Source organism: Vairimorpha necatrix, chromosome 2 (genome assembly GCF_036630325.1).
Source record: "Vairimorpha necatrix chromosome 2, complete sequence".
In the NCBI taxonomy this organism is placed as follows: Eukaryota; Fungi; Microsporidia; family Nosematidae; genus Vairimorpha; species Vairimorpha necatrix.
The window spans coordinates 253,011-270,119 of NC_088817.1; the positions used below are offsets into that span (position 1 = coordinate 253,011).

Sequence of the window (17,109 nt, forward strand, 5' to 3'; positions counted from 1 at the left end):
AAATAACATATGATGAATTATAACATATTTTAATTATTCAGTCTTTAGTAGATTTCATTGGCTTAGAGGCACTTGGTTTAGATAAACAAGTATGAACTTCTCTAAGTGCCAATTTCTTCAATTCTCCTTTAAGTAATATTTCGAACGCAGCTACAATTTCATCAGCTCCAACTGTTTGTTTACTGACCTTTTTAGAGAATTCTGAGGCGACCTCTCCACAGCTAGAAATAATATCATAAGCAATAGCGCATAAAATGGCAATAGCCTGGCTGGTAAGGAAGACAGAGTTATCTGGGTTAATATCCTTGGCGATTCTCTTAATAGCTGATTTGAACTGCATACCTGAGCATAAGTTAGACATTTTCTTCTTCTTCTTTTTGTCTCCTTCTCCTTGCTTAGTATTAATTGGTGCTTTACCGGTATTCTGTTTAGGTGCTTTATTCATTTGTAGATGGTAGGGCAAAAATCAAATTTATATTTTTTGGAGGTAAAACAACAAGAAAAACAATGAGAAAGGAGGGAAAAAACAAAAAGACAAAAAAATGATAGTAAAAAAGCAGAAAACGCATGAAGAATTTTGCTAAGGATATTTGTAAACTTTATTTAATTTTCAAAATGTGTACGACAATTTCATGAAAAATTAAGGGATTTAAACATAAATAATAAGCTCAAATATGAGCTTTTGCTTCAAAAAATATGAGATTTGCTGTTTTTAAAACGAGCTGATCTTTTATTGATAGTCAATTGGTCAAAAATGAGATGTTTTTTTTTTTGACAAAACAAACAATACGAAAAAATGGTTAAAAACATTGCAATGATGTTAAAATCACCCAAGAAAATCAATTAAAGTATTTAAATTTAATTTTAAGTCGATTTTTATCTTTTTTTCTTTTTATTTTTTGGGGTCGAAAAATAAATAAATTTAGCCTTATAGAAAAACAAATAAAAAAGAAAGAAGTCAAAAAAATACTTCGAGAGAACATCAGTAGCCAGAAATAAAGATTCTTTGTAAAATAATTTAATTTAGAATTATATTTATGGTTAAGTTCTCGACTTACCCCCCCCCCCCCACCCCTAAAAAAAATAAAAAAGGGGGAAAAAATAAAAAAAAATAAAAAAAGGGGAAAAAATAAAAAAAAATAAAAAAACGTTTAATTCTCGACTTAACCCCCCTTACCCCCCCCCCCAAAAAAAAAAAAAAACAAAAAAACTATTCCACAATTGTAAAGTCTATTTCAGGAACAATATCATAAGCTACAATACTAAAATTACCTATTTGAAAAAATTCTAACATTTTATCTAATAGATTTTCACGATATATTAATTTGAATCTGTTAATGTAAATCTTTCTTACAAGATTCATAATAGTACCATGACTAGTTCCGCCTTTTCTTAGTTCTCTTTTAATAACCGACCACATTCCCTCTATAGTCTGAGTATGCGCACCAGTTATATTATCAACAAAATTTTGGCTGTGATTCACAGTCAAATGTAGATACTCATATTCTGCACAGATTGTTTGAATATCACTATATCCACGCCAACAATCTGTCACAATTGTGGTCCCCGGAGCAATTTTTCTTGTAATTAATTCAACAAGAGTAGCTCTTGTTCTATTTTCTACGATCTCAAAGAAAAAAGAATTTGCATCCCCTCTCACAACGCCTCCAACTGCCCATACTTGATATTGAAGAACCCTTCCCGCATGGTTTTTACTTTTTACAAGTAAAGTTTCATCAATTTCAACAATACAACCGACGCCGCCAATCGTTTGATTGTTTATATATGTTGAATAAGAGACGTACACGGCGTTATTAAAACGCGTAAACCATCTTGATACCGTACATTTACCTATATCAAGTTCTAACGTGGCGGCCAAATTACTTGAACCCTTTACCCATTCGCAAAGCAATATTAAAAGATCCTCAATAGGCAATTTTGAGTTCTTAAAAACGCTTTGTTTCATTATGGTTCCTTTGTTAGAACATTTTTTACCATCACGTCTTGAATAACAACGATAGTTTTCAGTGTTGGTCCGATTTTGAGTCATTGGTATATTGCATTTATTGCACATAGGGACCCTCAAAATGTTTTTTGCAATTAAAAATTGCATTAACTCATTTTTTTTATAGATGAGTTTTCTAAATTCTTTAATTCTCATTATGGGTCAAATTTTTTATTTTTTTTATTTTTTCCCCTTTTTTTATTTTTTTTTATTTTTTCCCCTTTTTTTATTTTTTTTAGGGGTGGGGGGGGGGGTAAGTCGAGAACTTAACCATATTTATTAAATAATTCGCCATTTTAATTAATCATATAAAATAAAAAATATTAAAGTATTTTTATTGTAAAATTTACTCTTCTTCTTCGCTAACTTCCTCTTCTTCCTCTTCTTCTTCATTATCAGATTCTTCTTTTTTGCTATACTCTGCTTCTCTCTTCTCTTTGTTAATTTTATCAGCTTTTTCTTGATAAGCTGCTCTTTCTTCATCTGTGTAAGCCTTCCATTGTTTGGCTAAAGCAGAAGCCACGTCTTTCATCTGCGGCTTCTCTTCTCCCTCCTTGGGAGCCGAAAGAATTGGATATTGTTCTTTAAAATAAACATTATAGGCGCTCCGTGCAGTTCTCTTTTTTTTACCTCCCGACTTCTCTTCTGTGGCCAAGGCGTCTTTTTGTTTAAGCCATTTCTTGTAATTATCAGTTTTCTTATAAGCTTCAAATTCCTTAAGATAAGCTTCTTTCTCCTTCTGGTATTCGCTTTTAATACTTTCTTTTTCGTCTTCGCTTACTGATTTCCACATGTCGCCAAGTACCTTCCCTCGTTGGCCTATTGTCATGGACTGCAATGAGGGGTCTTTCGAACTTTGCTCCTGACCCCATCTCAAGTAAGGCGTTAAAGGCGCTTTTGGTGCATTCTTATCTTTAAGCTTTTTTACAGTCTTTTTTTTAAGTCCTTTTGCTGCAGTTCTTGTGGCCATTGGGGCTAAAATCAAAAAATAATAAAGCTGCGAAAAAGGCGGTTAAACGGAAAAAGTAAATTACAAAAAAACCCTATAATTTCTTATGAAGGAAAATCATATTAAAAAACCCAGAAAGCCTTCATATGCCCCAGATACAATTTTTTATCATGAAAGATTTAGAATTAATAAAATTATTAAAAAATTAAACCAAAAAGGCAATAAAATTCCACTTATAAAAAAATTTAAAGAATTTTTTATCGAGTCGCTTTTAAAAGATAAAATAATCAAAAATAAAAAAAATTATAAAAATTTTAAAAATTATGAAAAATATTATAAATCTTATATAAAATATATTGACGAGACTGCTTGTTATTTAATTGAGAATTATGAAGACTGTGAAGAAGATATAGAAGAAATTAATGCAGAGAAAATGTTAGATAAATTTAAATTTAGATCTAATGGATTTTTTCAATATATTAAATATTCAATCTTAGACATGGATCTTAGTAAGCCAGAAGACGAGATATTTAATATTTGTCTGTTAGAATGGTACGATATGAGCGAAAAAGAAAGGAAAATGTATAGAAAATTAGGATCGAAAAAACATAAATTTTACAAAGGATTGCCTGATGACATGAGGAAAGCTGGACACATTATTGATAATATTAATGATTTAGACATAGAATGGGACAGTCAAGAAGAATGGATAGATTAAAGATCAAAAGGTCTTTGTGATTCTAAATTATAATAAATTATTTATTTGTTATTTTATTTAGGACACATAGCTCAACGGCAGAGCGTCGGTCTACGGAACCGAAGGTTGAGGGTTCGAATCCCTTTGTGTTCGGTTTTTAATCAAAACAAAGCACTTTACAAGTTGAAATAATTTATTTTTTTTAAAAAAACATATAGTTTTCATTTTTGTAACAAAAAAAATTTATTATAAAATATGATTTATTTGTTTTTTTTTCTATCTAATTTTTTGTCTTTTGATATTATAAAACAGTATTCCTAGGATACTTATTCCTAATCCAATATAATTTACACCATTTAACTCTATTTCTTTTCTAAACAATGATATAAAAATTATTACTAATTCCTTAATTATACTACTTATACTCAAAAACACTACACTTGTTTTAGACACTAATGTAAATTCAGAACATATCAATAAGAAGGAAAATATCCCAATTCCTATTATAAATCCTAAATTTTTCATTGCCGATCTAGTATTATTAAAAAATTCTGATTGGATAATTTCGTAAAATCCTTCGTAATAATAAGACATGATACATAATATGAAAGATATAGGAAGACTGAGATCTCTTATAGTCCCATACATTCCTCCTTTCTTAATACCGCGCTTTTCTAAGAGGTACTGAATAAACGCCCAACGGAAACCCGCCATAAAAGACGCGAATGAGATTATTCCGAAACCGGTAAAATCAAAATTCGAATTCTTAAAAGAAGTCATGAAGACTCCTAAACCAATGGAAAAAATAATAAGAAAAAACTGTACGGAAGGCTGTTCTATACCGAATACCATCCCAGATAATAAAATAAAAACTGGTGCTGAAGATTTCACCATCGTATAAAAAGCCAATGAAACATTTCGTAATGAAAAAGAGCTTAGGCCTATATCCAATGCGCCAGTTATCGCACAAGGAATTGTGTAATACATAAATTTGGAATCTTTAGCGTAGTCTTTGTTCATTTTTATAATAGCAGAGCTTAAAATGAAATGTGTCAAGTTTTGTATTGAACTTTTAAAAAGTGGAAATCTGAAGTTGTAGGCTGTTTTTGATAAGAAATATTTTGTAAAGAATCCTAATCCTAGTGATGTAAAATAATAAAGAGTTATAAGACCAATTATTTGTATTGTTTTCTTCATGTTTTGTTTATTTTAAAAATACATTTTAGAATATATTGATTTTTTTATCGTTGAAACATTCTTGTTATGAACAAACAAAGATGTTTCAATAGAAATATTTACTTTAAACATTAATATTTGATATATTTGCTTTATCAAATGAGTTTTTATTTAACTCAGTTAAAGATTAGTCGGTTTCAATATATTGAATAACCGTCTTTTAAAAAAAACTAGATTTTTTCATTCTAATTTTACAAATTGAAAACTAATTTACTAGAATAAATATTCCATTCGTTCATAGGATTTACATACTTCTCCTTTTCATTTAAAGGAGAAAGTTATACTTTGGTTGTATTAAAAAATATTTTCAATTATATTGTTATATAAAGTTAGTTAGTGTCTGTTGTTGCAAAGTCATTATGAAATAATAGTTTCTAAGTAAGAAACTACCATTAGATGCCCGAACGGGAGCATAGTTAAGACATTGTTCTTAAATTAACATCACAAGCCTATATATGTCTACCAGATATGAACTTGATACTAAAAAAAGTCATTGTTATAAGCCAACGAGGACGTCTGAAAAAACATCCAAGGATCTGCACTTGAGAAATAGCGTTTTATTTTAGAAACCAATTCGATTTTTTATATAAATATTATTTTTGATTTCTTGATATCAAAATGTGTTTAAATTTTTTTTTAGTATAAATTTTTATTTTTCTTACCCCCTCACTCTCAAAGTTATCGGCTTTGATCAAGTGTAGTATCTGTTCTAGTCAGCTTAACAACTGACTTATCCGCAAGGAGTATAATACTTAGAAAAGTGGAGATGTAAAATGAGAGATGTGCTTGCATAATCATCATTTTTTATAGATCTCTGGCATCTTAAGATGCTTTTTTATTTAATTTTTTCCCCTTCTATGGTTTACTGCGAAATTGTCATTGGTCCACCTGGCAGTGGAAAATCAACTTATGTGCAGCAGAAAGCTCTAGACATAAAACATAGATCGCCTTTTTTAATAAATTTAGATCCAGGAAATATACACACTGGATTATATGACTACAATATTTCAACTACCACCAAAGAATATCAAATTAAAAACCAAAAAGGGCCTAATGGCTCAACAAAAGACATCCTTCATGACTTTGTAATGGACATTGAAGATTTTTATTATACTCATTTGGAAAGCAATGAAGATTATTTGATCTTCGATCTTCCAGGACAAGTCGAATTTTTTATAGCGGGCGGAAGTCTCTCAACATTAGTAAATTTTCTTACTAAAAAAGACATAAATGTAGTCATTGTCAATTTAATAGATCTTGTCTTTTTTAATACTGCACTTATCTCTTCATATTTATTTACTTATATTTCAATTTACCGTATGGAAGTCCCTTTTCTATGTGTAATAAGTAAATGTGACAAATATTTGGATTATGACATGAATTATTCCTTGGAAGACATTAGTAATTTAACAGTACTTGATGTTTTAAATCCAGAGAAAAAATTTGAAAAAATTGCTACTGAATTTTTAAAAGATTATTTTGTTTACAATTTCCAAATATTAAATTATAACGACAAAAACTCGAAATTAATTCTTCAACTAAATATTGACAAATGTAGTGGGTACTGCTTTACTGATGAATTTGACACTAACGAATCATATTTAAAAGATATTGATTCTGATAAGTTATTTGAACCTTATAACAAATAAATAAAAAATTTACATATATTGACATTAACGAATTATTTTTTATTTTTATTAACTTCAAAATTTATGAGCTGTCTCCTTTTTAATTTATTATTTTACTGAAAAGAACGTGATAATAAGGATTATTTTTATAGATTTACTCATTTTTAATTTGCTCCTATTTCTCCTTTTTATATTGATTGGTCTTTTAATTAAATAAAACTTGATAGCTCCATCTGCTAATGAATAAAATAGAAGCAACATGCAAAATATGCTATTCATTAGACGACACAATATTAAAGAACAATGAACTAATTGCGCCTTGTAATTGCAAAGGATCATTGAAATACGTTCACCGCAACTGTCTTAAAATGTGGAGATTCAAATCAAAATATTACAATATAAAAAAATGTCTACAATGCGGAATGTATTACAATATCAAAGATGAAGTATATCCCAATAGTTTAATCATATTCTCGCTCACTATATTAATTTTATTTACTATTCATTTACTTATATCATTAGTGCTAAGATTTTCTATCAAAAAAACTTATTTAAAAATGGATAGTGACTGGTCGGATATATTTTATTTAGATTCTAATCACGTATCGTTTTACAATATTCCTTTACATATTACGACACTATTTATTTATATTTTAATGTTTAAATTAGTTTTTTATTGTAATTTTCTGTCGATTTTTAATTTCGTCTTTACGTATTGGAGAATTACACAATTAGATTTTTTTATTGACAAATTTTTATACATAGGGTTATGTGTTTACTACTTTAAGCATATATACAATACATTATATAATAGGTTAGAACATCTTTATATATCAACTAAAGAGAAGCAGAATTGAGAAATAATATAGAATTAAATAAATCAATTTTTAAAAAATTTTTAAGCTCTATTATACTTTTTAATTAAAATTTTAATTGTGACTTGAAAATAATTTTGTATTAATATAGTTCATAAATAAAACATATGAGTTAAAGTTATAAAATCATGTGGCTTCTCTCTACAAATACAGGACGAAAATTATTCCTTATGTGATGACGTGGGATGGAATAGTAACTAATTTCCACCGTACGCATATAAAAGTGCTCAGATTAGAACCCAGAACGGAAGCATATATACAATCAAGAGTCCTTAAAATGACTTTAGAAAGCCTAACTATGTCAGCCAGACATGGGCTTGATACAGATCAGGAAGGGGTCTTCGAGAGCCCAATGAGTAAATCTCAGAAAGAAGTCCTTGAACTGCCAGATGAGACTGTAAGCGTATCTTGTGAAAAGTAATTAATAAGCCGAATATTATATCCAAATAAATTATATATGAGTTAAAGCTATATATTAGTAATACTTCAATATAATCATATTGTAAAATCACATCTAAAAAAATTTTTATTGTCGTTTTTACTATTTTAATTTTTTAACTATCATGTTTTGTCTATTTTTTATTGAAATTATAGTAAATATTATAAAATACATAAGGTTATTAAATAATTCTTCACTCCGCACAACTAAATATATATAAAAATAAATCACAAACTCCATCATATAATGTGAATATACATATTTTCGCTTTTTAAATACATAGTAATGAGACAAAAAATGTAAAAAATTTAAAATTAAAAATATTTTCATATTAATATTCCTGACTTTTTTTAAGTGTAAACTCATCATTATATAGTAAATTATGCCATGTATCAGTTGACACACTGCCATTTTACTTTTTTTATATCTGAAAATCAAGCATTCAAAAGTTCTTCTAATAATGTGTATTATGTAAAAATTATAATTCATTAGAAAAATGTTGAATATGAGAGAAGACAAGTAAAATGTAATAAAGAAGTTTTTTGATATTCCATTTTGTATACGACCATGTTTTGTTAAGGATGTGAATGAAAATGAAAAAGTTAGAATTGGTAAAATAAAAAAATATAATCTGATTATTTTAGAAATCATTCTTAGGGTAAAAGACCATAAATTTGTAGTTGCAAATAATCTAGAAGACTTACCATGTATTTATACTAGTTATAAATTTAAAATATATTTGTATATATACGAATTAATGATATTTTTACGAGACATATAAAGAATTGCAAATTCCAATATAGTGTTAGTGATCTTTTTAAAGTCTAAAAAATCAAATCTCTTTTAAGGCATATAATAACCAAATGTGCTTTGCTTTCCTTGCGTCATCAAATAGTAATATCTAGACTATTTGGAGAATGTTATGCTCAGTTTAAATTTTTGATCTTGACATGTAGCTTCTAATAGGTTAATGTTTCATAAGCTGCTCAAAAAATATTTTAAAATAAAAAAATTTGATTAAGAGGCACTTCTTGATTCATGACATTAATTTCTACGAAGCATTTATAGATTTACCAATTCTGCCACTTTTAAGACAACTTTTCAACTTTGTCTTAAACCAGATAATCAAAAAGGATAAGAGAAGCTTATTGATGGATTTATAATTCAAGCAAATAAAGAACTTAAGGAATATACAGAAAAAACGATAATTTTTTTTAACACAGATGAAGAATTTCTTATTTTTTTAATTTTTTTTCTCCCTCGTATATGTTTTTAGACTGGGAATTGTTAACTGTCAAATTACAAAATGTTGAAGAAATTTGTCTCTTAGTATCAAAAGAATATTCTTCTATGGTTCAAGATGTCTATGATAAGATAATTTCATTAAGCCCAAATATAAATATTTTTATTATTAGTTCAGATGAAATCATCTGCCCATTAAAACATAAAAAGATGGATATGGTAGTTCTGATGGGAATAGAATGCCCTGAACATAAATTTCATAATAGAATTTGTATTACTGAAGAATTAATTGATGAACAAAAAAATAAATTAAAAAATGAAAAAAATATAATTTTTGATAGTTCTTTTTTAAAATATCAACAAGAAGACTTCAAAATAGATGAAGAAGTTTTAATAGTCACAAAAAATGAATCGTTTTTACGATATTATTCGAGAATAGCAGATGTAAAATCATTTTTCAATTTAGAAATGGAAAATAAAATGGAATTCTTGACTCGTAGAATAAATTTATCAGAAATAGCTAAAAATAACAAAACTTTCGCGATTATTTTTGTCCACGAAATTTACAAAGATTTAGCTGTAAAAATTAAAGAAGTTTTAGAAAAAACTGGTAGATGCGCATATTTATTATTTCTTAGAAATGTAAGATATTCAAGATTAATAACAATAGAGAAAATAGATACACTTGTTTTAATTGATTGCCCGTCTTTTGATAATTATCAAATAGACGTAACTCTTCCTATTTTGAGTCCGATTGATGTGCAATATATTCTTACGAAGAAATGGGATTCGCAATATGAAATAAACAAATTTGAAGTAGAACACGAAAACACAAAAGACAAAGAAATTTGTAAATTTGAAGGAGCTGGGAAACTTATTTTAGAAAGTGAATTTTTTGGATTTCAATTTTCTCATAATGAGGAAGAAGAAGATTTAGAAATACATGAAGGAAGAAGAGGAATAGCAGGATCATATGAAAATGAAAATAAGCATTAAGAATAGAATTTTTTATATTTTACTATTTATTCATATTAAATTATTTTTGAAGTTTACTTTAAAATTTGATTATATCTTTTTGAAATTTCCTCTTAAATTATTTTTAAGTTTACTTTATTTTTGTAAACACCTTTCTTTTTAAAAATAGACCATAGCTATAATCATTCATTTTTATAAATATTTTAGATTTATTTGAGTTATTATTTTCTTAATATTTCAAAATCAAATTGATATTGAATAATCTCATTATCTACAAAATCATCTACACTTTTACTGTCAAAATAATTTTCATCTTCTCTTTCATTCATTTGGGGCTTATTTTTTCTACCCCTAAATGTTTGGTTTTATTTTCTGCATTTTGAAAATATTTGCTTTTTCCAAAGATTACCAAACAGTACTTGAAGTAATTAAAAGACTTCATAGAGACACGGAGTACAAAACAATATACGATTTATTCGGTGTTTACAGTTTTACTTCGACCAGTGCTGTACAGAAAAAATTTGTAAAACTTATCACTGCTAAAGAAACCCCTCCTCGTATAAATTTGCCACTAAAAGATTTTAAAAATCTCGTGACTGCTTGCTACGATGTAATAAAAAATAAGAAATCTGCTTACGACGAAATTTTAAATAATAGATATCTAATGTATGATGATAAAAAGAATTATACTAATTCTAGGTATATGATCGCCGCGTCGCTTTTGGCCTTGTTATTGAGTCTTGATTTGGTATTTTACTGCTATAATTTCATCAAATATTTATCTTTAACAAAATCAGAAATTGAAGATGAGTCAAATAGTAAAAAGAAAAAGAAAGCAAGAAAAAATGCAGTAATTAAAAACATGACTAAACCCGATATGTATATCTACAAAGGGTATAAGAAAATCATGTCTTTATTAGGAAAATAAAAAAAAATATGAAAAAAACTATAATGTGTTTTATATTTATTTTACAAAAAACTATAATGTGTTTTATATCTATTTTAAAATTTTTATGTTTTTTTAATTTTTAAAAAACCCAATAAATTGTTTCTTACTTTACAAATATTTTCTTTATCATCACTAACTTCAATATTTAAATTCACATAGACTGGACAATGATCACTACCATAAATTGATTCTATAACATCTGAAAAAATAATCATATTAAAAAATTTTATAGGTACCAAAATATAATCAATACGACTTCCTAAATTCCTAGGTCGAAGATTTAGTTGTGTATTCCAACATGAGTATCTTTCATTTCTACTATCAAATACTCTAAATGCATCTATATGTGTCATTTCTAGAATAAATTTTAAGAGCCATTTTCTCTGGTATGTGCTATAAAATAATAAAGATAAAGTAGATGCACTTTCTACAAGATAGGGGAGTTCAGTTTGACTAGAATAAGATTTCTCAATTATATTTATAGAATAATCTACATCTTCATTCTCTATATCTTCCGATATAGAGAACGATAAATTTTTTAAATGACGAATTGACTGATAGAGAAATTTTAAATATGGCGAATTATATGAATTAAAGAATATATGAATATTTTTACCAAATAAAAAATTTAAATTGCTTTTATCTTCTATAAATATATTATCACTTATTGTATCGTCTCTTATCGCTACTTTAAAAAAATTTTCTCTGAATTTTGTATTATTAAAAATTTCTGAAAATTTTTCTATAATTTTAATATCGTGAATTTGAGTATCTATTTTTCTATCATACACTTTCTTATATTCATTATAAAAAATATAATGATCATATAAACTATAAGTAGCATTTAAATCGCCTAAAACTATCAAATCATCAAATTTTTTTATAAATTCGTAAATTTCCCTATAAAATTTTATGACAGATTCTTTTGTTTTAGTACCATTTTTATCGTAAAACGGACAATACAAATTTAATATTTTAAAATTTTTATGATCAGTCAGAATTGATCTTCCGTACTCTGAATATGGAACTTTTATATTGTGTTTTCTACAATATAATTTTTTTGAAATGATTGTACATACGCCATAGATACCATTTTTATGTGTATTATTGTTACTTAGAGTTATATAATCTTTAAGTGTATAGAAATCTTCCATATCTTTTTTACAACATTTAGTTTCTTGAAGACATAAAATATCGACTTTTAGATAAGTCAATAAATAATCATTAAATGATAAATCGAAATTTTCTTTGATAAATTTTGTAAATGATTTTATACCATTTACGTTAAACGACATTATTTTCATATTAGAGGGTCAAAATAACAATAAATTTACGGTTAATAAATGAAATTTTGTAAATACATTAAATCAACTTTCTTTATAAAATAAAACAATATTAATACAAATAAAAATTTATATTAAAAATAAGATTCTATATTAAAAATAAAAATCTTAATTTAATTAAATTTTAAAATAGTTCAAATTTTGTGTTACAAACAGTTTATTTTACTTATAATGAAAATCCTAATAATTTATCTGCCTCTTTGAATATTTCAAGTGTTTTTTTAATATCTTTTTTTCTATGTGAACTTGACATACACAATCTTACACGACCATACAGAATTGGTGCACCAGGATATCCCACGATAACCACACCAATACCTTCCTCGCGACAAATTCTCGATAATTCACACATTTTCGCAGGATGTGTAATAATAACTGGTATAACTGGAGATGACTCGTCGCCCAATACAAACATATTAAGCTTTTTAAGTCCATTTCTCATAAGTTGGACATTCCGTCTTAATTTTTCAAGTTTTCTGAGTCCTAATTTTTTATATTTAATAATTTTCAAACATTCTAAGATTTGTCGTGCGACGACTGGGCTCATTTGTTCGCCAAATCGTGAGAAATCGCTGAAAATTCTTAAATGATCGACTATTGATTTTGATGCTGCGATATACCCGCCCATGGAGGCGAAACTTTTGGTAAATGTTCCCATTAGAATATCGATATCATTAAAATCTACATTATGATATTCGCACACGCCTCTGCCTGTTTGGCCTAGTGCCCCAATAGAATGCGCCTCGTCTATAAAAATATAAAATTTATATTTTTTCTTTAGATTTATCAATTCGTTAAGTTTTAGTATTGTCCCTTCCATGGAATAAATTCCTTCTACTATTACGATTATCTTTTCCCATGACCTATGAGTTGTTGGTTGACCTTGTGATATATCAAATATTAATCTTTTTTCTAAATCTTCCATATCATTATGTTTAAAAGTTTTTATTACAGCTTTGCCCATTTTTAGACCAGTGATAATCGACGCGTGGTTTAAAATGTCGCTATAAACAAGTGTACCTTCACTTAAGAGACATGGTATGTTGGAAGTATTAGTCCCATACCCCATAGGGAATACTACACAATCTTCTTTGTGTAAAAATGAAGCCATTTCTTTTTCTAATTTGATTATTAGTTTGTGTCTTCCTATGTCTCTGTAGCATGCGGCTATATTTATTGGGTATTTGTCGATTGTCTTATGTAATTTTTTTATAAGTTTATCGGGAGTATCTCCAAATCCAAGATAATTGTAAGATCCGAAGTTTATGAGTTGTTTAACTTCTTTAGTTATCTTTAGACTGTATGGTGTGTCTTGTATTCGATTTAGGACATGTATAATTCGACCCGGCCTGCCTTTAACAGGGAAATTTAGGCAATCAGAAATCCTTCGGGCGCAAGTTCGGCCATAAAAAGATTGTAAGTCACTGAGAATTGACGGGGACTTGTTTTTATTAATTTTTAATATTTTTCTTGCAATGTCTTTAATATAGCCAATACAAAATATAATTAAAAATGACAGATATGTAGTTAGCAGAGAAAATTTAGTGGAAGATGCTGTGTACATTTAGGGTTAAAAAAATAGACCTTTTAATTATTTTAACCCTTTATTTGTTTATTAATTAGAAATTTTTGAAATATTATACTTTTTAAATATTAAGCAAAAATAGCTCATTTTTATACCTTTTAAAATATACAGAGAAAAAATGTATTATGACCAAAAAAATTTGCATACGTCATAAAATGTATAAATAATTGTGAAAAGGAAATATATCAGTCTATGGATATTTTCTTATTGTAAAAAATTTTAGATTGTTATTTCGACTTGAAAAAAGGTTTATTCTTAATATCCTTTTCCCGTTTAATTTATTGCTCTATTGTTTATTTCTCTAAGAAAATTCCTCTTTACGGGATTTATTCTGTCCATTTTGCTCCTCTTAGGAGGCTTTCATAAGACTGATGTATTTTGTCACTAAGGTGTACATCATTAGAACCGTAGTAATATGCTTCCGACCCAAAAGCTTGCCCGAACTTGAAGTAATAATGAACAATTAGATTGATTACGTAAAATTTATATTTGAAACAATTTATTAAAATTTCTTCGGCGCCTTGCTTTACCTATATTAAATACATCTTTAGGTGTAATGTTTAGTGCGATCTTCTAGGCAGACACCTCATTTATCGTGTCCTTGATGTAGATAAGTTTTTTGCCCTTTGCAGACCACTTTTAACACTTCTTGCACTTTTTAAGCTTGTTATAAGACATTGCGTCAAATATTGCACGAGTTTTAAAAACAACTAGAAGTATTCTTTCTACAATTCGCATCGTCTGTCTTTGAATATCGAAATAATGCGACAAGGCTAGACGAAAAGTTTTCTACATTTATTACTAATACTTCTTGATAGTTATAATACCTTAAATTAATTCTAATAAATATTTCTAAATATTGCAAAATATTTATCTTTACTTGAACTAATATATTGAATTGTACCTTAGTAAAAATATTCTAGAATACAAAATCTTTTCAAATTGATAAATAAATTTACTTTCTTTGTTCTACATTTTTTACATTATAATATACCGTTTGGTGCATCAAATTTTAGTAAAAATCTATTTTTAAATTCCTTCTTTTTGATACGCTGATGGGCTAAAATCTGCATTATCTAAAAAAATCACAAGAGACAAAATTTTTAACAAAAAGGAAAGGAAGAGAAAACTTTATAACCCTCGAACTTGATATGTATATAAAAATGTTACTATAAAAAGATCATTTGAGTTAATTTATCATTGGTCATAAATGTTTAAAGCAGCTTTCCCCGATATCGCTTATGTAATTCAGCTCTCCACAGACTTTATTTTCTGTAAAATAATTATGTTTTTCAACTCCAAATTTTCAGCTTCATTCCCCTTTGACGACACCACTTCTATAACAATCGCCATATTCGCCAGTGCGCTTACAGCTCTGGCCACTTCTTTCTCTCCTGCATCTTCCTTATCGTATCCTCGTCGTCGTTCCGTAGTGATGGACTCTAGAGTCTAGAAAACAATAGATTGGATGTATGTTTCAAAGTAAGGTTAATTTACAGCTTCCTGATGTACTTTCGGTGGTTTTGGTCACCACTCAATCCCTCTCGTTACATAAGGACCTATTCTTGTCTGGGATTTATGAATACAAACCATTTCATTTGCAAAGGGCTATAATTTCGTAGTTTTCAGTTCGACTATAGTAGGTCGATCTTGATTGGTTATACCAACTTCAACTACTAAAATTTAATTCTTCATCTTATCAAACACAAGAATGTCAGGCTTCTTATGAGTAAACTTTATATAAAATGTCACCGTTCGGAGCGGACGCCAGGGAAAATGCTTATTTGAGAAGGGTAAAAAATTAAAAAAAAAATTACCCGTTCGGAGCGGACGCCAGGGAAAATGCTTACTTGAGAAGGGTAAAAAATTTAAAAAAAAATTGGTGTTTATTTGTAATTTGTATTTAAAATTTCTTTAATTTTAAGGGCATGAAAATAAAATTGAATGTGTTTATTTTCCATAATGAGGGGTAAAAATAATAAGGATATATAACATCCCCCCTCCAAGACGGTAGTCTCATACTAGAACTCATTAATCCCAAGCAGACCTTTTAAATCATAATGTCGCTTTTTCACGATCCTACCATTTTCCAAACTAACTAAGTACGAGTCACCTCCGCAAACTTCCTTGATAACACCATATCCTAAAAACCTTCCTTTCTCATACTTACTACAACCCGATAAGTTCTCTTTCTTCGCTACCCTAACTCTCTGACCTTTATAGAATTTCTCTCTTTTGCGAGCCACAAACCTCCTACTATAAAATCCTTCAGGTCCATTCTCGATCATAACATGGCCCGTTTCGTCTCTTGAGGCCTCAAACGGTGTACATCTCAACCCTTCATGATAGCTGTTATTATAACGCCATATACATCTATTAACCTTGGCTTCAAAATCCACAGCATCATCTTTCAATATTCCTTCTCTTATGGTTCCTATTACCCTTTCCACTCTTCCATTACTTCTATGACTTTCTACGCTTACTTTCCTATGTAATACATTTTCCTCTGAACACCAATTCCTCATATATTCATTACTAAATTCTTTACCGTTGTCAGTAATTATTTCTACCGGTTTCATTCCTGATCCACACAACTGTTTTAAAAATCCTACAACCGAGCTTCCGCGTTTGTCCTCTATTACTTTTCCCCAAACGATCCTAGTATAATAATCAATCACGACCAACACATATTTCCCTAAATCTCTAAACTCAATCAAATCCAAAGCAACCTTTTCCAAATAAAATCTTGAACTAACAAAATCACAACCACCACTCTTTTTCCTATTATATATTTGGCAAACTTCACACTTCTTTAAAACATCCTCGATATCCTTCTTCATACCCGGCCAATAAAATTCAAACTTCATTGCATAGTACACTGATCCTAAACTTCTATGTCCCAAATTTTCATGAGCATTGACAATTAAACCTTCACGCAATTCTTTCTTTGGAATCTCCGCTTCTCTACCAGAGTCAAATACCCAAATGTCTTCCCATCAACAACTTTAACATGCTTGTCCCATTTACCCTGTGCCTGTTTAATACTTCTCTCCTTATTCATTAGCGTTTTCTCATTTTCATGTACCCTACTCAGTGCATCTGCTACAACCATGGTACTAGGCTCTCTATATTCAATGCTAAAGTCGAACTCTTGAATCTTTTCAATCCACCTGTTAATCCTATTAT

The 17,109-nt window shown here is 28.3% G+C and overlaps 10 protein-coding genes and 1 non-coding gene across 11 annotated transcripts; 6 read left to right on the forward strand and 5 right to left on the reverse strand.

Moving 5' to 3' along the window:
* Positions 1-37: 37 nt before the first annotated feature.
* VNE69_02063 (histone H2B) lies at positions 38-445 on the reverse strand (the record flags this gene model as incomplete). Its single annotated transcript, XM_065472609.1, has 1 exon — positions 38-445. One exon carries the CDS (start codon positions 443-445, stop codon positions 38-40), a length of 408 nt encoding a protein of 135 aa, XP_065328681.1.
* Positions 446-2,351: 1,906 nt separating this feature from the next.
* Positions 2,352-2,975, reverse strand: VNE69_02064 (high mobility group protein; the record flags this gene model as incomplete). The annotated part of the gene is made up of 1 exon (XM_065472610.1): positions 2,352-2,975. One exon carries the CDS (start codon positions 2,973-2,975, stop codon positions 2,352-2,354), a length of 624 nt encoding a protein of 207 aa, XP_065328682.1.
* An 85-nt stretch (positions 2,976-3,060) lies between these two features.
* Positions 3,061-3,672, forward strand: VNE69_02065 (uncharacterized protein; the record flags this gene model as incomplete). Its single annotated transcript, XM_065472611.1, has 1 exon — positions 3,061-3,672. One exon carries the CDS (start codon positions 3,061-3,063, stop codon positions 3,670-3,672), a length of 612 nt encoding a protein of 203 aa, XP_065328683.1.
* Positions 3,673-3,732: 60 nt separating this feature from the next.
* VNE69_02901 lies at positions 3,733-3,804 on the forward strand. The gene has a single exon. It is a non-coding gene; the product is annotated as a tRNA-Arg (tRNA).
* Positions 3,805-3,927: 123 nt separating this feature from the next.
* On the reverse strand, positions 3,928-4,848 carry VNE69_02066 (putative hexose phosphate translocator; the record flags this gene model as incomplete). Its single annotated transcript, XM_065472612.1, has 1 exon — positions 3,928-4,848. One exon carries the CDS (start codon positions 4,846-4,848, stop codon positions 3,928-3,930), a length of 921 nt encoding a protein of 306 aa, XP_065328684.1.
* Positions 4,849-5,744: 896 nt separating this feature from the next.
* On the forward strand, positions 5,745-6,536 carry VNE69_02067 (GPN-Loop GTPase 2; the record flags this gene model as incomplete). The annotated part of the gene is made up of 1 exon (XM_065472613.1): positions 5,745-6,536. The coding sequence occupies one exon, from the start codon at positions 5,745-5,747 to the stop codon at positions 6,534-6,536; it is 792 nt and encodes a 263-aa protein (XP_065328685.1).
* A 218-nt stretch (positions 6,537-6,754) lies between these two features.
* Positions 6,755-7,372, forward strand: VNE69_02068 (E3 ubiquitin-protein ligase MARCH-like; the record flags this gene model as incomplete). The annotated part of the gene is made up of 1 exon (XM_065472614.1): positions 6,755-7,372. One exon carries the CDS (start codon positions 6,755-6,757, stop codon positions 7,370-7,372), a length of 618 nt encoding a protein of 205 aa, XP_065328686.1.
* Positions 7,373-9,095: 1,723 nt separating this feature from the next.
* On the forward strand, positions 9,096-10,067 carry VNE69_02069 (2-(3-amino-3-carboxypropyl)histidine synthase subunit; the record flags this gene model as incomplete). The annotated part of the gene is made up of 1 exon (XM_065472615.1): positions 9,096-10,067. One exon carries the CDS (start codon positions 9,096-9,098, stop codon positions 10,065-10,067), a length of 972 nt encoding a protein of 323 aa, XP_065328687.1.
* Positions 10,068-10,401: 334 nt separating this feature from the next.
* On the forward strand, positions 10,402-10,974 carry VNE69_02070 (putative SP-containing membrane protein; the record flags this gene model as incomplete). Its single annotated transcript, XM_065472616.1, has 1 exon — positions 10,402-10,974. The coding sequence occupies one exon, from the start codon at positions 10,402-10,404 to the stop codon at positions 10,972-10,974; it is 573 nt and encodes a 190-aa protein (XP_065328688.1).
* An 83-nt stretch (positions 10,975-11,057) lies between these two features.
* On the reverse strand, positions 11,058-12,299 carry VNE69_02071 (exodeoxyribonuclease III AP endonuclease; the record flags this gene model as incomplete). Its single annotated transcript, XM_065472617.1, has 1 exon — positions 11,058-12,299. The coding sequence occupies one exon, from the start codon at positions 12,297-12,299 to the stop codon at positions 11,058-11,060; it is 1,242 nt and encodes a 413-aa protein (XP_065328689.1).
* Positions 12,300-12,504: 205 nt separating this feature from the next.
* Positions 12,505-13,902, reverse strand: VNE69_02072 (serine palmitoyltransferase 2 (SPTLC2); the record flags this gene model as incomplete). The annotated part of the gene is made up of 1 exon (XM_065472618.1): positions 12,505-13,902. The coding sequence occupies one exon, from the start codon at positions 13,900-13,902 to the stop codon at positions 12,505-12,507; it is 1,398 nt and encodes a 465-aa protein (XP_065328690.1).
* Positions 13,903-17,109: the final 3,207 nt, after the last annotated feature.